General features: G+C 47.3%; 1 protein-coding gene and 1 long non-coding RNA gene across 2 annotated transcripts in view; one reads left to right on the forward strand and one right to left on the reverse strand.

The window, feature by feature from the left end:
* On the reverse strand, window positions 1–21,860 carry Fmo2 (flavin containing dimethylaniline monoxygenase 2). The gene is made up of 9 exons (XM_047520489.1): window positions 21,700–21,860; window positions 21,236–21,373; window positions 12,836–13,024; window positions 9,566–9,728; window positions 8,609–8,751; window positions 5,459–5,658; window positions 3,871–4,226; window positions 2,198–2,270; window positions 1–1,255 (listed from the first exon to the last, which is right to left on the reverse strand). The coding sequence occupies exons 2-9, from the start codon at window positions 21,368–21,370 to the stop codon at window positions 910–912; spliced, it is 1,605 nt and encodes a 534-aa protein (XP_047376445.1). The 5' UTR covers window positions 21,371–21,373; window positions 21,700–21,860; the 3' UTR covers window positions 1–909.
* The window catches only part of LOC124961644 (uncharacterized), a 22,015-nt gene continuing 8,630 nt past the window's right edge, over window positions 11,289–24,673 (forward strand). Inside the window, exons 1-2 of the long non-coding RNA XR_007104316.1 lie at window positions 11,289–11,335; window positions 13,504–18,199. This is a non-coding gene — a long non-coding RNA (uncharacterized LOC124961644). The remainder of the gene's footprint in view (window positions 11,336–13,503; window positions 18,200–24,673) is intronic.

The raw sequence follows: 24,673 nt of genomic DNA on the forward strand, positions 1-24,673 counted from the left end.
TATTGGTAAGTCCTTTATTAGGTTTTTGTTAATAAATACATTGTAGGCTGAGATCAGGACCTTCAGTTCAAAGTCCAACAAACCTGGGCTGCGATTTGAGCTGTGTGGTCTTGGGCAGGTTATACAACTGCTCTGAGTCTTAGTTTCATCATCTGTAAAATGGGGTAGCATAGCTTTCCCCATCTCAGAATTGTTGTGAGAATTAAATAAAACAATATATACGCAGTGCACACAGTGCAATTTCTGGTCTATGATGAGTACTTTTAGCTAGCTGTTAAGGCAAGCTTATTTTTATTTTCATAGCTGTTTTGCTGTCAGATACAGGGGATGGGGCCATTTGGTTAGCTTTTAATTTGAAGCTCAACAGTCTCTCTGAGCATTGTGTGCTTTTCTGTCTGTCCTCTTATTTTTGCCCCACGTATTTTTGAGTGATTTCTGCACCAAGCAAATGGAGCCTGACCTAGCATCTGAGAACTCTTGTACCAAACTGGGCCCATGCAGGAACACCGTCACGTGTCTCTGCGGGAGTCGTGAATGTTGACCACGGTTTCCGTCGTTCAGTTATTCAAGCCAGGGAGCTGCTTTGCAGCCTGTGTAATTTCTACACTGCTCCACATAACTCAGACCTCACCAAGGCTAGCAGCTCTATCTACTTGGGGAACAGCGTTTTTAAATTGTACTCTTTGGAGCCTGGTGAACTTGAGGAGAGGGTGGGCTGGCAAGGAGATTTCCTGCCATGACCTTGGTTTTATGTATGGACCTAATTCTCCTCCTTCCCCACAGTTCCCCTGCTAACTTATTCCTCCTAACTCTAAATCTAAATAATATTTTTCTCTTAGTTTTGGTTTTCTTTAAGAGGCACTGACTGACAAGAAGCTAGAGCTGAAGTGTTTTGCTGATAGATCAGAACTACTGAATTTGGAAGAAAAGGGCCATGAGGATGGCCAGAAGCCCCAGCAGGGTCAGCAGCAGGGGAGCGGGGAGAGCAGACGCCGCCTTCAGAGACCGGGTCTTCAGAGGCTTCAGGATCCTTTGCTTCTGGGTGAGGATGGCCCTCCTGGCTCCTTCCCACTGCCCAGGCCCAGCCAGGCGGTACTGATAGGAGTTGCAGGGCCCAAAGTAGAGTTTCACAGCCAGCTTGGGGTCTTGGAACAAAAGGGAGACCAAGTCTGGCTTCGCGCCTATATCCGAGGCGAGCTCGTCCAGGTAGTCGATGTAATTGGTCTGCAGTATCTGGCTCTGGCTTGTTCCAAACCTTAATGAAGACAGTGAAAAGGACAGATTCACAGATTGTTCTAGGTCATGTAAGAATATGTGTTCGCTAGCTGTTGAAAGAAGGAAGGAATGAGTGGACGAATGAATGGGTTTTGGATGAATCACTGGTAGAAAGTGAGTTTATCCCAGCAGGAAACCTACAGCTCGGAACGAGAGTAGGCCATAACTAAGCAGCCATGAATCCTTGGGGACTCTGGGAAGGTGACAGAGTGACCGTGACCCTCATTTAGGGTTTATTGGGCAGCTGCCATTCTCCAGGTCAGGATGTACTGGTCAGGGTTTCTGCAGAGTCATGAGATGACATGTGCAAAAGCCAAGACACTCACTGCTTGCTTGTTAAGTTACTAACGTACCTGGAAGTCTGACTGGCGTGTCATAGACGCTCAATAATTGTTAGGTAAGGAGATGACCCCTTAAATCAGAGGTACGGCCCCTGAGACAACTTTCCCAGGAAGCTCTATCACTGTTGAATCCCATTCCACCTCAACAAAAGTGACTAACCCTTGACTGTCACACCCGAATCACTTCCTGGTTTATTTTGATCGGTACCCCAGCTAACTTTCAGGAGATCTTCAGGCTGTTGTCACCACCCCATCCTGTTCCCTCCCTATCTGGGATATGGGTGGCCTGAGAAGATATGGGATCTCACATGTTCATCATATAAACATGCCAAAGAAAATGATTCTGATTTGGCAAAATTTCTAAGGAAGTGGTTCTTAAACTAGTATGTCCAATAATCTAGAAAGAACATAAAATTGCAAATTTCCAGTCTTTTCCACAGAGCTTCTGATTTGGTTGGACTGGGTTGCAGCCCAGCAATATGCACTTTTATCAGACAGCTAGGTGGTTTTGAGGGTAGTCAGACACCATACCTTGAGAAACAGTGGTCTAGGTAAACATTTTTTTTCAAAAACATGCTTACAGGTCGATTCTTTTTTCATTCCTTTTGACAATGTCCTCCATCATGGCCTTCTGTGAGGGCAAGCTGCACAAGCCTAGAAAATAAAAGGTGGGTTTGAGTTTGGGCACAACGCAGCATCATTGCTTTATCTAGCGGTTGGCTCATGAGTTAGCTTCAGGCCATTTCACCAAGTCAGACCAGACAGGGCTGCTGTGCTGCTGGACTCAGGGATGAAGCTGCTGTGACGTTCTGTGTGACGCTGCTCGAGGGGCACAATCCGAAGCGTGAACCAAGAGGGGACAGTGCTACGAGAAGCCATGGAGGGTAGGCCTGTCCCAGGAGCCTGGCCCGGGGGCCCAGGGGCGTGCGCTCTCTTCTGGGGGTGAGAGGACACTGGGGAGTTTGCTGCGTGGCGGGACCACGTCAGCCTTGCCTTTTGGAAGGATCCATCTGGCTGCTGCTTTTGGGGAAATGGGCTCACGGGAGGTGAGCCTACAGTTTGAGAGACCAGGAAATGGCATTAAAGCCAGGCTGGCGGAGAGATGAGAGCGGCCCCACCGAACGAAGGGCAGTGGGCAGGGAAGGTAGGTCAGGGCGGGACTCCGGTCATGTGTTTGGGATTCCAACCTGTCCACAGGTGTCCCCTGAGCTTCATGGGTATTGCAAAGTGGTCCAGTCCCTGCATGTGGCCAGCCATCTCACACTTAGGTTCAGGAAGTCAAAACCGAGCTGGTCCTCGACGCCCTCCTGTTCAGACTTGCGTCTCCTTCCGCTTGCCCGTCTGTCCCCAGCACCCTGTCCACCCAGCTTCCAGTGCTGGCTTCTGCAAGCCAGCCTCAGTTCCTCTCTCTTCCCCCAATGAACCAACCCTTCATTCTGCTGGTTTCACCCTTCGTGAGTTCCCAGGTTTCCATCCTCTGCGCAGCGTGGTGCTCTGGCTCTGGCACAGCGGACTTCAGCAGGGAGGACTGCAGTGTCCTTGCTGGGCTCGGAGGCCCCATTCCTTCCCCCTTTCCTTTCTCTACTCCACACCACTGCTGGAATAATCTACCTTCAGTGCCTGTTCTTTGCCTACACCTCTTCGCTGGCGTCTCTGGCTCAAGAGCTTCCTAAGACACAGATTCTAGGTCCACAGGCCGAGCTTCCTCAGTAAGGGTCCTGAAGGGTCCACCAGAGGGTCTCATGTGCAGCCAGATCTGGGAAGAACCCACTTACTCCTTGTGACCCAGGAGCCCCAGCATGGTGCAGTTTGCTTCCTGTCCCCTTTGTCTCTCCACGGTCATCTCAGCCCTCTCCACCTCGCCCACTGTGCTCTGGGAATGCCAAGGCGCCTGCAGCTCGCGGGCACAGAGCCTTTGGCTTTCTCAGGTGACTCCTTTTCTGCCCTAGAATTGTAGGCCCCCAGGACGTCTTCCATAGCCATGTGCCTCCCCTTGTCCCACACCCCTGGGAACCTGTGTCCTCCCAGCTCTGGTGTGTTCCTCTACCGAAGCATTTGTCGTCTATGTTAAAATGATTTGTGTAGGTTTCTCTCTGTGCCCCCAGTCCCAGCCCAGGTGTTCAGTGAGGTTTTTGTTAGAGTTGACCCTGGAGGCAGGGGAATGGGCGCCCGAGGAGGGTGAGAGCCGCCCCTGCCCGGGAGAACCTTGCCGTCCAGTACCCCTGCAGGGAGGTAGGTCAGGCTGCCCACTCACCTTTGAACACTCGGGTCGCCCACCGTGCCTGGAGTTCGACGGTTGGGAAAATGGACCCCAGGGGCTGGATGAGACCGATGCACGCAAGGGTGGCCTTCTCCAGCTGCGGGGGGAACATGTATTTATACAGCGAGACCCCGATATCCTCCACCTCGACAAGCGACTCTTCAAGGAAAGGAAAAGCGAAGGTGTATCCTGTTGCAAAGACGATGACATCGATGTCCTCCTCCACTGTCTCATCCTCAAACATGGCCGAGGTTTCTGTGAGCCCCGTCACCCTGGGTTTCACCTTGATCGCTCCGCAGAGTAGACGGCTTGGGAGGTCGTCGTTCAGGACAGGTTCCTTCAGGAGGTATCTGGGACACAGAGAGAAACACTCAGGAGGCCCTTTCACTGAGGAATCTTGGACCCTCTTGGCATTTTTTGGTGGTAGCTCTGAAAACAAAGGGGTTTCTCAGGTATTGTGACTCTAACTTGACTAGTTGGCCTGCCTCAGCCTGTGTTATCTGACTTTATTCTCATGCCCCAAATCCTTGGCTTCAATAAATAAAAGAAAACATGTAGGTGATGTGAGTAAAAGACATTTCCAAGAAGAAAGCACCCCCCAGGGCTGAGAGAAAACGCCAGCACTGAGGCTAATCCCTGGGAGGGCAGGCGACTATTACCCAATTGGTGCTTCCGACTTTTTTGTTATCCAGCTTTATTTTGCTGTTTCATTTAACTCCGACCTGATTAGAAGTAAGGAAGAGGAGATTTCATTTAATTAGCAATGAAACCTACCGTGGGATTAGTGTGAACATTAGCTTGTAAAACAGGTTCCGTGGTATCGGTTGATCCCCAGTAGCTGTGGACTCTATTTGTGGCAGCACGGATGGTGGAGAGAATTGTTTCTGCAGTTCTATTTTTTTTCCTTTTTGTAGATTTGAGAACCATTTTCTTTTCTTTCTTTTTTTTAAGTTAGATGACACATGCACATGTGTCAGATCTCAGAGTACAGCAGTTGCCTGGTGTTCGTTAAGGTTCTAAAGATCTGTTTTATTTTATTTTTTTAAATGGAAGGAGTCTGTTATCCACTAAAGAAAAATAAACATCCACAATGTTTGCTCGTGCTTACGATATCAATGATGTATAATTCTGAGATCAACCAATATTTGCCTTGGCACAGAGAAAGGAATATGCTCTCCAGAGCTGCCCGTGGGAGAGCCCTCGAGGCGCACCACATTGACCCAGCAGGCTATCGGGTGGGGAGCTCCAGGCTTCCCACCACGTCCCTTGGAAAAAAGGTTGGGGTTCTCTTGAAGTAACCCTCTCTAGTGCAGATAACTTGGGTGCTAGAAAGTTCTTTCCATCAGTGCTAATTCTGCTTTCTGGAGCAGCTTCTGACATGTCTATATCATCTTCTGAAATATATTTTTTAAGACATACAGAACAAATTTGGAGTTCAAACTGCAGAACCTGTATGCTACACATCCTGCTAGTTATGGCTCAAATTACCTGGTGAGCAACATGGATCTTTGTAAAGAGGGGCACCTTCAGACACCCTGACTTACTAATGAGTATAATCATAAAAAAAGGAAAATAACTCTACTTGTTCTGAGGCTGCAGACCGTAATTTTCATGGTTGAACCACCGATTCATCTGTTGCTCCATCATCCACTTGACAATGGTTCGTGGCAGAACATTCCTGAGCATGGAGCTGAACCGGGTGTGGAACACCATGTCCCAAGGATAGCCTTCTTCTGAGATTCGGCTCATGACCCAGGAGCCTTTTCTGGTGCTGATAAATACCTGGGAAAGAAAAGGAGTGCAGTTTAAGTCAGAAGGCTGTACCCCAGGAGAAAACTGGGTAGGTGCTCTAACATGTTTGGGGTCCTTTTGTGAAGACTGAGTCTATTGTGAGGGTACCTTGCCCACCAAGTGAACTCCTCCTACTTTTCACTGTTTGTCAACTTTATCATCAAAGGGGGTCCCAGTGGCTTAAATACCTTCCGAGGACTGTGTTGGATCCACCATCTCTGCCATGTCTACGGTCGTGGTTTTCAGCTTGTGGTTGATCCACTCAACTTGTCCCTCCCCACCATTTCTTTCCGGGTGCAGGTGAATGGTTACAATCCTTGGAAATGTGTGACTATGGCCTGATGACTACACAGCAAAATGTGTGATCTGCACACCCTGGAGGGAGTGTCAGGAGGGAAACGGCGTTCTGTGCTGGAAAGAACTTGGTCATGTGTTTTAAAAGTTAAAAACTCTGGATGTTAAAAAACTGATGTTGCGGGCCTCTTCAAGTACACACCTGGGTCCCTTTCAGCTGTATTCCTTACCTTGCATACTAAGATTGCCCTGGTTTTCAAAACGTGCACTTAAATCTCTTTTCAAATATATGGGTTTTCCTTATTGATGGTTACTCTCCCCATCTCCAAATGTGCATTTAAACTGCTTCTCAGATTTTCACTTGTCATTTTGGGTTCTATTGTTTAAGGCTGTCCTTGGTCAATGACTCACTTAAGAAGTTAGATCATGAACTCTGGATCCAGACTGCCTGGATCTGAATCCCAGACCCACTGCTTACTTAGCTGTGTTGCCTCCCTATGCCTTGGTGTCTCTCTCTATAACATGGGGGTAATGCCGGCATTCAGATTAATGGGGTGCTACCTGTAAAGTACTATCCGGCAAGCCAGAAGACTGCTGGCTGTTACTATTTTGTAGATTCAGGCTGGAGGAGCTGGTTTCGTACAGTGAGTTACATCTGGATTGAGCTAGAATGTGGAGACACATTTTGTGGCAAAGGGCCTCCATCGTTGGGCTGTTGTGCTGTTGGTGTGTGTGGTCGTAGGTTTCTGGCCCAGTATGTTGCTGTTCTTGCTTTTAGGCTGACTTGGCAGTACCCTAATGAGGTTCTAGACCCAGTCCTTCCGTATCTCCACTCCTTGGGGCGGATTCCTGTGTCATACCAGATGTCCTGCCTCTTCTCTTTGTTCCTTTCTGCTGTGATCCTGCCTACAGCCGGCAGCTGGAGCTGGCTGGCCCTGCCAGTCCTGGAGCACGAGGTATTTAGGGTCTAGGCTCGGCGGCTTTCTATGAGACATGCTTCAGGATGAGGGCAGAGCTCTGGTGTTTGGAGGGAGCGTGTGGATGACCCAGCACCCTTCCATGGTGTCCTGAGTGGTGCTCCTGGACTCTGCAGTGAGACCGAATCCTGGAAACAGGACCTTCTTTCAACAGATCAGGGCTCACAGAGGAGTTTTGTTATTCAGCTGTACTTTTAAGCCCTGCGGATGCTTCTAGTTCTGTCTATTTTGTTCACAGCTCATGTAAAATCTCTAATAAGTTTTCTCGCAGAAGATTTGAGAATACATTATTCTGAATAGAGGTTTTCTAACTATAGAGTTATGAGATTAATCAATATTGAAGAGACTGTGGGAAAGACGATTGAGTTGTAAAGCTCACATATGTGGCCAAGGTGGTTTTGTAGCATTGAATCTGGCATCACAGCAGGCTTTGTACATGGCATGACCCATGTGAAGACTCGGCTCTACCCAAGACTTGATATCTTCAGAGCATCTGTCCTGAGTGCAAGCCCCTGGCCTGGCGACCTGCAGCGGTCAAGGGTGCTCTTCACTTGGTCAATGGCTGAGTCAGCTCAGCTGCGTTCACCTCGCTGCGACATATGCCCTTCTTCCTGCCGTAGAGGCGTCCCCAGCATGAGGAAGATGGGCAGGGGGCCCCTATTCCCCTGCTCTGCTTGTGCCTTAGATTTCCTGCCTTCACATTTGTTCTCGAGGCTTTGGAAAGTGAAAGGTGAGGACTTAGGTCTAGTAGGTGATTTTCTGGTTTTAGCAACCTGCTGTGTCCCCAGGTGGGCACTGACCAACTCTGACTGAGGGGTGACTCTGAAAGGTTCCATCGTAACCCCTTCATTAACCTGCTGGGGAAACGCCATGTGTATCGATCACCTTTGCTACTGGGCTTCTAAAGTGTTGAATGTGTAAGACTCAGGATGAGAAAGTTTTATAGGGCAGAAAGTCAAGGCCATGGCAAACCCTGTGCAGCCAGACTGCAGCAGGGCGGCCCAGTGTTGAGTGACGGCTCCTGCTCAGGCCGGTCCAGAGGGGACCCTGGGGAGAGAACCCTTAGCTGTTCCTCTGTCTTTGCTTGGGTCTGTCCTTCTAGAAGGGATTTATTCTCTGCCACTCCTGCCATCTCTGTTGACACTATCCACATCTTGTAACGTTTGACTGGTGGTCGGCTGGTGTCCTTCCTTCCTGCGTGGAAGTTTGGAGAGCACCCAAGCAGCTCTGACCCTGGGCAGGAGGCTGGCTATCGAGTTAATCTTTCATGGTATTTGGGTAACTGAGGATCATTTGTATTTCTAATATGGATCACATAACCCCTGAATTTCTAAAAGGCACACCCCAAAATATGAACAGGTCAGTTTCTCAGTGAGAAAGTTTCTCCCTTGGGAGAAACTAGGCTTCTTATGCTGAAAATCATCTAGTTGAAACTTCCCATTTTAAGAATGAGGGAACCACAACCGGAAGTGAAACCACCCACTCTAGGGTGCATGGCTGGCTAGGGGCAGGGCTAGGAGGCCAACTCTGGCTTCTGGTCATCTAGATTTTCTGATAGCACACTGGACAACCAAGCAATGAGCGAGCAATGACTTTCATTGTGCCGCTGGAGTGTGCGGTGCCTCTCCTCCCTGGTCTCCCCAAGGCGCCGGGTCTGCAGAGTGTCACACCTGCGCAGCCTCCTTGCTCAGCTCCACGGCAATGTCCGAGGCCGAGTTTCCTATTCCAATCACCAGGATGCGTTTCCCCTCAAATCCAGCTGGGCGCTTGTATTGCCGGCTGTGGAAATACTGGCCTTTGAACTTCTCGATACCTTCGGGGGAGAGGAGAGAAGGCTGTGAACGTCCAAGGGTGCAAGTAGGTCAAGCTCATTTCAGTGAAACTGCGTTGTCGGCTTCGCCTTCCCAGGGTCAGCCATTCGTCCTTCTTTGTCCCCTTATGGGAGTTACAACCGCAAGTCAATTGGCAAACGCAAAGTGGAAAGAAGAAAGGTACCTTGCTTCTGGTACAGAGCCATAGACCGACTGAAACAAGAGGCCACAGCACACATATTTATCAGACAAAAAGTGGTTTTGATGAACAGAGCAATGAGGTGCTGGCTTCTGACTGCCCATTATTGATTGGGGCCTCTCCCAGGACACCCGCACTACAGATATTCCTTTAAATAGCTTTTAAATATGTCATGAAATGTAATTATTTTGATTGTATAACAATTAGAACATTTATTAATCTGATTTTGCAAATGCAAATAAAAACTAAAATAAGCCCAAACGCAGCGTGCAGATGCTGACTGTGGGCACAGCTCTGTGGCTGGGGCTCCAGAGATACAGCAAGCCCACGTGCATTAGGGAGGGCAGACCAAGGCCACAGTAGGCACAGGGCTAACAGGGCCTCTCTAGCAGAGAGCCAGTCTGTGTGAGAATTCTCTGGAATTCTGGGAAGCCTTGTGACTTTAAAAGACGTTAGTGTGATGAAGACCCAATGAGGTTGACACAGCGATGGTGTTTGATCTTTCCAGCTCCATCCTAATCCTTCCGTGACTCCTGGCAGCAAACCTGGCCTGTTACCGAACTGCCTATGAAGTTCCTGGACACCTGCTCCCCCCACTGAGAATCCTGGGGCCTCACCTGGAAAGGACTGCAGGGGGATGTGAGGCAGGATGTGATGACCACTGCAAACCATAACTGCGTCAAAGACGGCGCTTTGCTCCTTGCCTGCGCTCTGGGTGACAACCTCCCATTGGCCGGAGGACGAGAAGTCTGGGCGCCTTTTCACCTTGAGGACAGTCGTCTTGAACAAACAGAGGAGGCGTCATTTGAGAATTGCTCGGCATGACGGGGCCTTCCCCAGGGGCCTGGGAGTGGGGACGGGCAGGCGTGATGGATAACCCAGGTAGCTCTCTTCCAAGCCCCCTGCAGACCCCTCCCCGCAGGCCCCTAGGCGAGGACTGCTGAGCGTGCCCCCACCTCTGACAGGCAGCACCGGGATGTGCTGCTCTCTGCACAAGGCCCGGCAGCAGTGGGGCCCCTGTGCTGAGGGTGCCACATGCTGAGGACTTGAGTGAGAAAAGAGAAGGAAGGAAAGGTCTGCTCATGCCACTCAAGTGTCACAGTGAGCCCTTGTCAAGAAGCATTGCGCCCCCGCCTGCGGGCTCCGCCTGAGCAGAGAGATTTCACGTAGAGCACTCTGCAGAGAGCCTCATGTTGTCAGCCTCCTTCGAGGGCTACTTGTTATAGTTCATTAGATTTCAGAGCATGACGTGCTCGCTGTGCAGTTCAAGATCTCATCTGCATGAGATAATTTATTGGTTCACTAATTCTTTTTAGTAAGCCCACTGCCTGCAAGCCTAGTAGTTTAAAAAAGTGTTCGTAAGTGTTTCATGCCAGAAACAATTAAGAAACAAATGGAAGCAAAGCTTGCCACACTTCTAGACAAATGGCACGCTTTAACTCTTGTTTGCAAGTATTTGAGTCTCCTACATACATGCGGTGGCTCCATAAGTGTCCCAGAGGCCCTTGCATTAAGGGCCTGGTCTCCAGCTCACGGCCCTACTGGGAAGTGGTGGAGCCTTTAGAAGGTGGGGCCTAGCAGGAGGAAGTTTGGACACGGTGGGTGTGCCCCCGCAAGGGGACACTGAGACTCAGTCCCTTCTTGTCTTTGTCCCCCATATGCCTTGACATCAGTAGCTTTGCTCCACCACATGTTGCCTTCCACAACTACTGCCTTGCCACAGGCCCAAAGGCAGCGGGTCAAGGGACCGTTGAGACTTCTGCAACCATGAATCAAAACAAACCTTTCCTTAGGTTGATTACCACAATATTGTTTAAAAAAAATTTCAGATATTTTCCAAAATACTGGGTCAGTGACTTTTAAAGCTGTCTCAATTTAAAGATGGGCAGGGGATACGGATGGAAAACTTGTGGAAGAGCTTTACCACATGTGGGTAGTTTGCCGCTGAGTGAAGCTTTCAGATGCGTAGCTCAGAGCGGCCCATTAACAAAAGCCCTGCAAATCCTTGCTACTCCAGGTGTGATCTAAGGACTAGGACCTTCAGGTGGCCCAGGAGCATGGAGGACATGCAGAATCCAAGATGTCACTGGGGGCCTGTTTCACCAGAGTCCCCACTTTGACGGGCTCTCTGTGTGGTTCACCTGCACAGTGAACTTGAGAAGGCTGTGGCTCAGCAGTGGGCTGTTCACGGTTAACCTACTTCTATTTCTTTAATTTTAATTTTTTAGATTTTGGGTACCAGGGCCGCTTTACCACTGAGTTACATCCCCAACCCTTGCGGTTTTTTTTTTTTTTTTTTAATTTTGAGACCAGATCTAACTAATTTCCTGAGACTGGCTTGAAACTTGTAATCCTCCTGCTTTCGCCTCCAGTTGCTGGGATGACAGGTGTGTACCACCTTTTTTTTCTTTATTGAGGTGACATTCACATTATTAATTTTTGATGCAGCATAGACTAGAACGTGAATAAGCATCAAGGAAGGGCAAGATGTTTTTCATGTAGCATTTGTTTCACTACCTCTGAACTGTGTTATCTATCGCTTCTTGAGTTTAGTCCTAACAGTGACAGGTCAGCAATGAGACCAACCAACAGAAATCTCCACCCTCCAGAAAACAATGGCAGCAGTAACATGATAAGCGGGAGAAACAGCTCCCTTGTAACTTCACCATGATCTTTAGAAGGACAGATAATATAAAGTACATTTTATAAGAGGGTGATAAATTTGTTATGTAGATTGATAGCTAGCTGGACAAACCTACTGTAAAGCTTCTGATATAAAGACTCTGTCATAAGATAAAAGAACCAGGAATTGAGATAAAACTGAATTAGGTAAAACTGCACATTGAACAGTGTTTACAAATATAGACTTCCATCAAATTATAAACTAATATGATACAAGCCTGGGACATGTAAAAGTAGAATTACTAAGAAAATGAGATGTCTCAAAACAAATATGCCTCACGGTTATCCAGAAATGTAATCTAAAATTCATTTTTGATCATTTAAAATTCATTTTCTATATAGTTACTAATTCTCAGAGTATATGTTATTGATAGCAATGTGTGTTGAATGACAATATTGTGTTGAATGTGTGTTGAATGACAATATTGCATTTTTGTTATTGTTGTGATTATTTGTTTTCGAGAAAACATAGGAAAAGGTGACTTCAAATGTATTTCAATATGATGCTGGTGCAGTAGTGCACGCCTGTAATCCCAGAGGGTTGGTAGGCTGAGGCATGTGGATCGAGAGTTCAAAACCACCCTCAGCAAAAGTGAGGCACTGAGCAACTCAGTGAGATCGTCTCTAAATAAAATACAAATTAGGACTGGGATGTGGCTCAGTGGTCGAGTGCCCCTGAGTTCAGTTCCCAGTACCAAAAAAAAAAAAAAAAAAAAAAAAAAATCTGCCATCAATATGTTGCTAGAGGTTGTGTCTAGGAGAAATGAAATTAGTAGGAATAGTTCCTACAGGCTTCTGAGAAAAGTGGAGATTAGCAAGTTTATTTCACACAAATGAAGAAATCCCATTAGAGAGGAGTTGAAAAAAAAAGTGATCTGATTTTTTTCATATATCCTTTCAAGGGAAATGAAGCTAGGAACATTTAAAGGTAATGGATATTAGTTTAAATGCAGTTTTATCATCAATATTATCATCATTCAAATGTTTAATCTTAACAGTTGTTTTTCTTCTTCTGTTAATGTATACAATCTACAAAATCAGGGCAACGACACTATTTTGAGGGTTTGGTATCATGCTCTGACCTTTAACGAAGAGTCGGAGTGGGATGGTTTACTCGCAATTTCTTCTAGCATCAGGGTAACTTTTCTATTTAGAGGTGATCTGAACTAATGTAGAGAAACCCATTTTCCCCCAAAATACAGTACCTGGAACTGAATGTATTTTAGAAGATCAAACTTTTTGGCAAAAATTCTGAAATATTCCAGAAGTTTGGAATTGTGTAGGAAGTTTGGGAAATCTTCAGGCATTGGAAAGTCACTGAAACAGGACATTTCCTTGCTGGTGTTGGTGATGACAGATCGGTAGATACTTGCTCGGCCATCTTCCACATTTTCCTGGAGGATGGAGTAAAATAATTAGGGGTGACCACGTGCTGGAGCAATCCCTGGTTTCCCACTTTCCTCGCTCCCCTGCGCCACGGGACTCTTTCCTTGTGGCAGCAGGATCAGAATGCCTGGGTGGCGAGGTGCAGGGCCTCTGGGCTACCATTCCCCATGCTGGGGCCCGTGTGCTGCTGCAGCGTTGCTGAATGGGGTGCTGCTGGGTGGGTGTGGCGGGGACCATTCTTTTGGCACAATGCAGGATATTTAGTGTCCCGGCTCTCTACCTATTTAATGTCAGTTTCTGGGAACCAGTTAATTTCTAAATTTGCTCTAGAGGGACTTCACCCAGCCTTTACCTCTTTAGGAACCAATAGATGCTGGGACATTGGACAGCAAACAAGGCAGAGAATTTAAAGTAAAGTGAGCACATTTGGGAGTGGGGAGTTTTCACATCTTGATTTGACTCTGCCCGTCTTCACTTTGTGCTTCAGGCAACTCATCCTTCCTCCAGTGATTCAGGGGACAGCGCTGACACCGATCCGACCTTCACCCCGAGTTCTAATGTTAGCAGAGTGCTTTGGCAAAGCCTGAAGCAGCCATGCCTCAGTCGGGTCTGTGATCTCTAAGCGGTGCTCTGCAGAATGCCCTGCCTGGGGAATCCTGAAAAGCACCGAGTATGGTGAGTCAAAGTCCGTGAGATCAGCACCTGGTCAAAGAGCCTTTATCGGGAAATTTAAATGACGCTACCCAAGAAGAGGGTCTGCAAAGGCACAGACTGAGGCAAAATGCAGAGCCAGAGCACTTGCTGCTTTAGTCCAGCCATAAGGTGGGTCTGAAGACATGGAAAGCCTGTGGGATGCATTAACTGGAAGAAGTGACGGACTTCCTGAGACGGTCCCACAGGGTCTCCCACAGCGTGTGAAAGAGGAAAGCAAATTTGCCTCTAATGCAGCCCCATGCTGTATCAGTTGCACGTGTTCTTTCTCATCATTGTTCACACAAAACATTCCTTTCCTGCCCAATCTTTAGGAGGTGGTTAGTCTGGACTAGCAGAAGGGCATTGGTTCTTAGAGTTGGATGTGAGTTTGAATCCACATCCTTCAGACTGTGTGAGCCTGGGCCCGTGAGTGCCCTGAGTTCCAGCCCCCTCTTCCATGCACAGGGATGGTGCACAGCAGTGCACAGCAGTGGCGGCCATCCTTAGTGAGGAAGCCAGAGGCTTCAGACAGCCATCAGTCATGGCTCACAGCACACTGCAGCACCGAAGTCCACCAGGGTGGCTGCCCTGACTGGCACAAATAACTGGCACAGGCACTCACTGTCACACACCTGAACTTCCTAAAATTTTCTGTTCAGAGATTAAACTAGATCTCAAAGAGTTCAAAAAGAGTAAACTTACAGGATCTCGTCTCCTAAGTGAAAACCTGTCTGTCCTGAACTTCATGAGTCCTAATTTCAGGGGTATTGGTGCCAATGTGGGTCCAAAGCTAAAATGATGTAGAATCCTTGCTAAATATAGGTTGTTCATAAATGTCTTCTGCCCTCTTTCCTTTCTCTGTCTTCTCATTCACTCACTGACCATCCATTTCATTCCTCCTACTTACCACAGGTCTGTTTTTAAGAGTATGTGTTAACTTTCCTTGACAGAATCAAAACTTGGAGATGCATTTGTCATGATTGCATGATTTGTCATGATGAAGCGAGTCAGAGGTGGGTAGGCCAGCTTCCTGGGAGGTCAGAGTTGACAGTGGTGTTATTGCTAACTGTATGGAAGTATTGGAATCCTAAGGGGGTTACAATAGAGTATGGAGGGGCTTCTGACGCAGGGATATAATGAGCTAAACTGGATTAATAACCAATGGTATTTTTATTTTCAAACACTGGCTTCAAATTGCATAATGCTAAAGACAAACTGGTGTTTGACTGAACACAATGTCCTTGGCAGGACTGAGTGTCTGAGCTTCTTATCCAACCAAGTGCTCAAAATGGGAAATATTTCATTAAGAAAAAAAAAAAAAAAAAAAGACAATTTTTAAGACCAGATAATTTTGTGGGTAACATAATCAGAGTGACTTTCTGAATCAGACTGACTGGACTGATACCCCAGTTCCACCACCTCTAAAGGTTTGGTGATCATGGACAAGTAACATAAGCCAGTCTCCTCATTGTTCCCCGTGGAGTGGGACTCACTGATAACTCTAGCACAGTGAAGCACTTGCCACAATGCCTGGCTCAAGACATGTCCTGAGTCAATGTTTACCTCTTTTGCTATTATTACATACTACTGGAGTAAACTTTAAAAGCAACCATAGATTAAAATCAGTCAAACTGAGACTGTTCAGCTATATAGCCAGGATATTAGTTGTTTGTTTTAAACTTTCAATAAATTTGCTTTAATGTGGTTGAATTTTCTGTCAGGCCAATTTTAAGGGAAATTTGAGAGGTGAGATCTGGTTCTGGTGCCTGAGCCCACGGCCTTAAGCCAGGGCAAGGTCTCCTCTAGGGTTGTGCCTACGCAGTTCATCAGCAAATGATGATCACGTTAGGATTCTTACCTGAAGATCAAGTGTTAATCTTTATGATCATGTTCATTGATAGATAATAGTTTAAAAAAGAATCTTTGTTGGACTGGGGGTGTAGTAAAATGGTAAAAGCACTTCCTAGCATGTATGAAGCCCTGGACCCTAACCCCAGCACTGCAAAAAACAAAACAGAATAAAAAAAATAATTTTAAAGAATGTTATTTTTTCTTACATTTAGTTGACTGAAGTACATTTGTTTGGATAAACCTAGGTAAAATGGTATTGTTTTCCCAGGGGAAAGGGAAGATGATTAATATTGACTTCCTAAACAGATACACATCAAGTGTTTATCCTGCCCAGCCCTGAGTTTGGACTTAGGGATGAGATGCAAACAGCTCATGGTTTGTATCTGAGCTTATTATTCTATTGAATTAAAATGCATTAGGACTTTGGGGACATGAAGTGAAGATTCAACGAGAAGGGAGGTTTTGGGGTTAACCAAGACAAAGACAGGGAGATGCAGATTCCAAAACAGACAAATGAATGCACATATTTACTTCAAATACAAGCACTTCCTAAAAATGGTATGTATGCACACTGGATTTATGGGTTGAATTTGTTGCAGTTTATTTAGTTGAGACAAATGATCATATGAAGATTTTCCTCATTCAGAACTTTCAGAATGTCAGAAGACCGTATTTCAAAACTAAATTAGTTCAGGTAGCACTGATTTTGAATTTATCTTCTTTTGAGCATGGACTGGATTAAAGTTATTTTTGGCTTTTTGAAAATAGAACTCTTGTCAAAACTAAGGAAGATTACAAGGGGAACAGGTAAGTTTCTCAAGGGAGAGAATTTATAAAGCAAAAATAGATTCGCTTGTTATGAAGATGATTATACAAAACCTACACGTTAGCCTTTTTTTGGTGAGACATCATCATATGGACTTTACCAATCAATACTTTGTTCTCATGGACAGTTACTCTACAAAGTTGGAAATAGTAAAATTGCTTTTCTTTAAAAGCTTTCTATCCTGCTATCTCTTCTCTCTTTTGGATGGATCTTACAACTATCTACTGTACTCCATGAATATGTTTGAAACTTTTTACTTTTTTGACTACTAGAGACAAAACTATGGTTTCCAAAAGCATTGATGGACCAGTTTTGGGGATCTCTGAAAAACCCCAGGTGTGAGTTGGTCTGAGTTGTGCCCAGATGCATGTGCTTTGGAAGAGCTCCCTAGCTTCTTGGATGTGAGGGGAATCGGGGAGCTGCATAGCATCACTGCCTGCTCCCATCTTGCCACTAGGCTGGAATCTCCCTGTACCATTGGCCTGGATCCCTCAGAGTCTTCTCATTCAACTTCCTGGCCCAGGTGTTGATGTGGGACACAGTCTCCTCCTGACGGACCCTGTTCGATCTCTGGAGCCTCAAAAGCTGCCGCTCCTCCACCTGCATCCTGCTCACCAGCTGTGCGGTGACTCTGTGTTCTCTAAGTACCCTGGTCTCTCAAGCTTCCGTACTTCTGCATATGCTGTCTGCTCTGCCTGGAACTCTGTATCTCCATGTTCACAGGCCCCATCCCTAGTTATTGTCAAGACATAAAGCATCACACCTCCTGGAAGCCTGTTGCCTGCTGAGTGAGGGTCTGTGATTCTCAGGTATCAGCCCTTATAAAACTGCACTCTGAAAGGGATTTTCTTGTGTGTTCCTTCCTGAGGCACAAGCCCCTTGACAGTGAGGACAGTGCACCTCTGTATTTTTAGCACTTGGTATGGGTCTAGAGTATAGGAGGGCTCGGTCAATATGTTCAAGTAATACAAACCAGGAGCCTTTTTCTAGCACTGCAAAAGGACTTGTTGATATTAAAATGGGCAGTCACTACTGCACTCTCAACTTTGTTCTGTTCTATGCGTAAAACACTGGTTTTTCTAATAATATACTATAAACCTCTTTCTATTTTATTATACTTTAAACATTATATCTTTAAACATGTTAGGAAAATTAAATCTTAGACCACTGGCGAAGAGAACTAAGGGATCATTGTGTTGCATGTTCGGTTGCCTGGAGAGTTACATGTATTTAACATTTTAAATTTGGTTCTGTGAAATGGGCGGCAGAATGCAAAAACCTGTTATAGCAAATTATGATGTGATAAATTTATCTACGAGAAACTTCACAAGAAACATGAGGGTAAGACTGTTACCTCTTCTGTAAAGGAGATGGCGCTTTGCTGTAGCTCATCCAGATAAGGCGATACTCCCAGCAAAGAGACTGCGAGGCTAACAGACACACGCCAACCTAAAGGAGGCCAGCTGCCAGGGGAAGGAGGGCGGGCGGAACGCGTGCGTGGGCCTGGGAGAGGGCGTAGCCCAGGCCACGGCTTCTCATTTTTATCTTTTCATGATCTACAGATTAATCAGTAACTTTGATGGAGACAAACACAGATGGTCAGAGTTGTGAAGACCCAAAGCAGACCCGACAGATGACTGATGTCAAATAGACTTCTCAGCCAAGGATCAGCCAACTAAGCAATGTTTAATATACACAATGAGAATTCTTCTAAGTAGCGGTAAAACATCAGCCTCACAAGAATAGGATAATAGTGACTTGGATCATCAGTTGCTAAAATGGAAAAGACCCCAGGGTTTTAACCGATCCCAAGGTCAGTGTGAGTCCTGTATGAGAAGCAGTGCAGTGCTGGACCCTTGCATGCTTATTCTCAGTGACGTGGCTGTGTCTGAGGACTGTCGCCCCTTAGTTATATGGGCAAGTCGCTTACCCTTGACTTTCTTATGGTTAAATTGGGGTTAATAGTGAATAATGTTGAAGGTTATTGTGAGTATAAAATGAGATAATGCATGTGAACATAATTATACCAACGTGAGCTTTTATTTCGCAAATGCCATCAAAGCCAATGCCACATTGAGGTGCTTTAGTGGAGGGTGCCGTGCGGGCCGTGTGCAATGCAGGCCCAGTGTGTGACATCAGGCCGGGCGATCGCCAATGTGCCAAGCGCAGCACTTGTGTCTGCTTTGTTCCCCACTGTCTGAGGCAGTGCCCTGCACCTATTTGACCCTGAAAAATGTATCTGGAGAAAATAAATCTGTTGGAATATTAGACCTAGTGGGGAGCGGTGTTCTGAGAGACAAAGTGATGTTTCAGATTGACTCTTGAGGAAAGAACCCAGGACATCTGGAGACTGTTACATGAAAATTAATTGGAAGAGCTGGGCACATACCCCGGGCTGGGGGGGGTGCTGTGTGCAACAGGAAAACCGGGTGCACAGGTTACTTCCCCATGACTACAGGTGTCAGGGATGGGCAGAGAAGGCTGATGGCTCTTTTGGTACCCCAGTGAGGTTGTTAACTGCGAAGGTTCTGGAATCGTCCAGACCTTTGTTTGAGTTCTTTTCCATCAACTATGTTCCCTTGGGTGTTATTTATCCAAATCCTGAATTTCCAGTTCAGATATCAGTGAAGACAATCCCAAGACCTTCTTCCGACCGGCATGGTGAAGGGAGAGGCATGCTAAGTGCTTCTGTGCTGGGAAAAGTGCTAAATACGCGTGAACTCCCACACTGCCTGTGCTCCCAAGATGCCACTAGGGGGTGCTGGAGAAACTTCTGGAAGAACTCAGCACCAAAGCTGGGCTTGGGAGGGATTTTACATTTTTTGTTTTTTAATAAACTTGTCACCACTACATGAGTGGAGTGATCTCTGAAGAATTGTGTGTAAACAGAGAAATTAGTGAAAAACTCATTTTAAAAACAATTCAGGGTGTGGAGGGGATCTCATGAAAATAGAAGGGAAACCAGTAGAATAGGGATAGAGGTCCAAGGGGAGGGGGGAGGAGGAGGAGGGAAAGGGAAGTCCTGGGGAACGAAAGGGACACATCGTATTGTGTGCAGGTACGCATGCGTGACGACGGGGGCCACTACGTATAACTATAATGCACTGCTAAATACATGGGAAAAAGAAAAGGTCCTGGGTGGGAGAGCTGTGAAGAGGCCTTCCCCCCAGCAGGGGGCTCCCAGCACCCTTCCCAGTGGCCCCCTTGGCAGTCCCGTCTCCAGGTAAGCAAGACCCTTGCAGGCCAGGGGCCAGGGGCAGCCTGTGACGTTTGATTACTATCCCCCTACAGGGAGGTAGTATATCTTTGGTCACGACAGGAATGACCAAATTTCATATCACCTCCTCAGGACCAGCTATAATAGTCTAAAGACCAGTTAGTAAGGAATGAACGTGATTCAGGCTGGTTTTCCAGCTTCCTTCTCGGCGAAGCCACCTGTCTCACCTAGGAATCCATCTCGCCATCAAGCCAAGCAATATTTCCCACTCGTTATCTGTGCAGCCCCGGCCAGACTTGTCTCGTCACAGTATTCATTGGAAATCGTACTAACCATCCCCAGGACACCCTGATTCTGTAGGTCTGCTAATCAGGATCTTTAAGAAACCCAATAGGTGTTTCTTGGATCAGATACCTTTGAGAAACCTAATGACAGAAGCATCCCTTTTGGGGTGAGGTTGAATTGGCAAAGCACATATGCTGGGTGACCGTGCCATGCCCCTAGCTGGCCAGCCTGGAGGAAGAGCCCTCGAGATGGCTGCTGCTGACATGGTTACCTCCGTTCGGCACGGATTCCAACGTTTTGCTCCTGTCTGAAGTGTTCTCGTGTGGCTCGAAACCTCGGTTGGATATGCCTGATACCTAACTCTTAAGTTGCTGCTGCTGTGTTATGAACTTGAACTTCTGTTTTACCTTTCTGAGTGGGAACATGAGTTGGGGGCATGGTGATCAGTAGGTGCTCAGCTGCCGGGGACTGAGCTGCGTGGCCATAGGCAACCACTAGACCTCTCTCCTTGTCTTAGCTCGTCCATCAGCTTTGTTACTGTTAGTAGGTGACACAGAGCTCTGTGGTGAGTCAGGACTGTTCTGAGTTCTCGTGTGAGCGATCTCCCCTCATCCTCAAAACAGCACTGTGAGATCATTCCACGTCACTGTTATTATCCCCAGTGTCACCGAGTACCCTGAAGCACAGGGATGTAATCACTGGCCCAAGATGTCACAGCTAGGAGGTGGCAAGTCAGTACATTTTCAAAAGCTTGTTGGACGGAATAATCATGTGCCTTTCAGATTTCAGTACAAATCCTGAGTGAGGGCTAGCAGTGTCACTATTGGGATTTGGTGAGCAGAAAGAATTTAAGTAATATGAATATTTGATGAAGAGATTCACAGCAGTTACACTAGCACATAATCTGTAGCTCAGAGAAACAAACATGGTTTATTTGTTGGAGAAATGTTGGAAGTGCTGGGGCGCATTCTCTGAAGAAGCATTTGGCTCCGTGATTGAAAAAGAAGTAAATAGTGCCCTGAAAAGAATTCCTGTTGCTGTTATTTTGTAAGCTGTTCTCCGATGTTAGTTTACTCCCTAACTAGTACATCAGAGAGTGACAAAAATATGGGCCATGAGATAACTGCTGGGTAAAGGATGCATGCCTGGTTGGCAGCTGGCTTGGCATAGTGTGGACCCGGGGAGAGATGCCAGCCTGTTACCCAGGTTCCTATGTAGCTGCTAGATAAATAACAATAAACCGGATCAAAGTTGCCCATAAAATCTCACCACAAGGGCCACACGTAGCTGTGATTCACCCTGAAAGAGCAGCACCACCCGTTCAAGCAGCAGGAAGAGCTCACTTACTTGGAATCGCCACAGCCCTCCGATATCCCCCGTCCTCTCAAAGCAGGTGGGCTCCAGCCCCTCGTCCACACAGCATTTCAGCGAGACCAGGCCGCTGACCCCCGCTCCAATCACTGCCACCTTCTTTGCCATCATGTCCTGCCAAGGAGTCAACCAGTCATTACTGCTTAGCTCAGAGGGGCCTTGCGGTGGGTCAGGTAGCTGGTTTTCCAGAGTCTCGTGGTAACTCAGTAAGCAGCACTAATTGAATGAAATGCCTGGCCAGTCAAATCCCAGTCTCCTTTTCCCTTGAGAGATGCTGAATTGTCTTGGTGGCAAGGCTTGTTTATGTGTCTTGGTTTAACATTAAAAAGCAACCCATTTAACAAAGACAAAGAATCCAGTAACGCGGGGCGTGGATGTGAGCCAAGGCTCGCCTGTGAGCCCCAGGGGTCTGAGTGCCCGGTCTAGACTCTCACGCTTACCTCTCTTTCCCTCTGAGCGCTGCCCTTCCACGGAAGACTTTTCCCGTTGTTTGTGTGCTGGGAGACAGAGTCTTAAGAATCAGAGGTGCTGGGAGAGGAGAGGCGGGAGGAGGCTTCCTGCTCCTCCTCCCGCCCTCTGCAGCTGAATCTCCAGGAGAGCCGGGGTTGAACCAGAGCTCAGGTCCCCCAGGCAGGGGCAGTGACCGAGTGCCAAGGCATACACCTAGCATGCCGTGCAGGTGGTTTAGAAGTTCGTCTTATCATGGATGTTACAAATGCGTACTGAGTTGATAAGATGAATAAATAAAAAGAAGTTAAAACCATCCCTAATCTAACCAGGCAGAGGTCACCGTGACTGCTGTTAACATTTTTCTGGGTTCTTGCACCTGCTTATGTATACACAAAATGGGATTGTACTCCACGTTTGATTTCCAACTTGAGTTGGAACTTGCAAACACCAGTCACCTCACACATGTGGGCGCGTGGCTAATGGTGTGTGAATTCCACTTGGTTGATGGCACAGTCTCTCCTGACCAGGTCTCATTTCTGTGTGGGAGGCACCTTTTCTGGCACATCACTGAGCCCAGGTGAGCAGACAGAGCGTGTCCCTGATCTCCTGGATGGACATTCTTGTTCTGACCTTGTGCCCTTGGACTTGATGCTTCTGGGTCCCAGCATACTGTGGTTGCCTGTTCCCAGCTTGCTCGCCCTGCCCAGACCTGCATCTCATCCGGGTTTCTCTGCTTGTATGAATGTTGGCTTGCATGAACCTACAGGGATTTCTAAGCTCTTCCAACCCACGCCCCTCGTTTTGGCTTGCAAGAGAACTGGGTAACTTGTCTTTTGCTTACACTCTTGGTTATAAGCATGAACATTTAGTAGAAGACTAAGCCAGGGGGCTGTAGAGCCCTTGCATACCTCAGATGTAGTCAAAATGATGAAGGTAAGGGATTTTCTTCTGCAGCCCGGCAAGACCAGTGGCTCTAAGCACCTGAGCTGTTTCGCATCAATTCCTTAGATTAACATTGACACTTACTAGGTGCCTGACACTGTCCAAGTGCTGCAGCTATAGCAACAAACAAAAGAGCAAACCCCTGCCCCGTGGACTTTGCTTTCTAGTGGAGAGAGCAGCCACCAACACCATAAGACAAGAGGTAGGTGGAGAGGAGAGCTGGGGAGAGGACAGAACGGAGGGACTGAAGGGCGGGAGGAAGGCGGTCTGTCAGGTTGGAGGTCAGGGAGCCTCTTGCCTGAAATTCCCTGAACCGAATTTGGCCACAGCGAGAGAGACTTTCTTGTCCAATGAATAGAATGACTGGATGACAAGATGGCAACAACAATGACTAAGACACAAAAGAAAGAGCTGAGCACATTTCTCAGTTAGGAAGGAAAAATCCAGTTACTTCATTGTCAGTCGGGCCACAGATTCTGTAAATAGCCCACAAACAATTCTCCAGTTATGTCCTGGTTGTCCCCTCTCCGGTTGGTCCTGACCTCCTGGAAGCCCTGCTGGCAGTGACCATTCTTTCCGCCCACACAGAGAGGAAGCACATGGGTATGCCAGCAGGCGTGTGAGCGACACACTGGGGGCACGACCCAGGAGATGGCTGCTGTGGAGCCCTGCACGCCCTGCCCCACTGCGCACGCCCCTGTGTCCACCGCACAGGGACTAACCAGGCGCGGGCGCCAGCCGAGGAGCTGCTGGCAAGTGCTTCTCAGGCGCGCCAGGCACCAGCTGCCCCCAGGCCAAGGCTGCGGGTGGATCTCCTCTTAGGAGACCCTTAGGTCCTACTACGGTTCTGCTCTTGCTAGAACGAGTGTGCCTTGCGCCTCTCTTCCACACGGACCTAGTCACTGTCCTGGTATGGGTACCTGAAAGGGCCTGCTGAGTGGAGCTGCGCCGTGTTAAGTCTCCAGGGCTCCTCGGACTTTAGCACGCACAGGAATCGCTTGAAGACCCCGCCAAAACGTGGGTGGGCATTCGGTAGGTCAGGGGTGGCCCTGAGGTCACTTCCAGCGAGCTCCTGGGTGATCCCAGGGGTGTGCTGTCACATCTTGAGTTGTGTTTCCACTGGGCTTTGCAGAGCTGCCTTCCAGGAAGCAGGAACATTTAATAGCATTTTATGTTCACAAAGTGTTTTAAGTCGTAAAAATCGTCTCACACACATCGTTTCATTTTGCTAGTTCAGGATCACAAGCATTACCCCCCAGTCCGACGCTGCGGATGCGGAAACGGGCGTGGCTTTCCTACCCCTCCCCGTTACCAGATTGCTTAAGAACAACCAGGTGGCAACAAATTTCTTGGAACCTGGTCACATCAGGGGTCCCTGAAGAAGGGCTTGGCATTTAGATTCACTGCTAACCTTAAGTTTGGGTCTGAAAGTTCCCAGTTCCCGTAGTGGGCTGCGGGGCCGTTGGCCTTATTCCCCGCTCCACGTGGCTCCAGTCACCCCTAGACTCTTCCTGGAAGGGTCCAAGTTCCCTTCATTGGGACGCTCGAGTGAGAACGGGCATGTCGCAGCCCTGTTACCTCTAACTCCTTCATTTTAACTGTGACAAATCTTGACAGGAAACTTCTTAAAACCTTATCTTACTTCCTAGGGTCAAAGAGCTGGGAGGACAAGTTCTAAAGGACTAAGTTGCTCTAGACCTTAGGTAAATAGCAAGACAAACTCGTTTTAGTGTTCCTTTCAGACAAACCCGTCTGTGTTTCCTGTATGATGCATGTGGTCCTCTTGCTTTGTGCCCTATATTGATTTTCTGGGCAGTTCTCTTTAAAAATAATCCCTCTGGAGCTTCTGGATCAAGAGAGTGAGCTGAAAATACAAGAAGATAGAGACACTACCTATGATTCCATCAGATCATAATGGATTGAAGTTAGAAATAAATGAAAGAGTAAAAAACAGAAACTACTCCAACACCTGGAGATTAAACAATATGCTATTATATGATGAATGGATAACAGAAGATATTA

Source organism: Sciurus carolinensis, chromosome 12, assembly GCF_902686445.1.
Source record: "Sciurus carolinensis chromosome 12, mSciCar1.2, whole genome shotgun sequence".
Taxonomy (NCBI): domain Eukaryota; kingdom Metazoa; phylum Chordata; class Mammalia; order Rodentia; family Sciuridae; genus Sciurus; species Sciurus carolinensis.

Coding starts and splice junctions, on each gene's coding strand:
- Fmo2 (XM_047520489.1), bottom strand. CDS start 21,370: ATGATGGCAAAGAAGGTGGCAGTGATTGGAGCGGGGGTCAGCGGCCTG. Junction 13,025..21,235: donor GAGGGCTGTGGCGATTCCAA/GTAAGTGAGCTC, acceptor TCCATCCTCCAG/GAAAATGTGGAAGATGGCCG. Junction 1,256..2,197: donor AATGAAAAAAGAATCGACCT/GTAAGCATGTTT, acceptor GTCTTCATTAAG/GTTTGGAACAAGCCAGAGCC.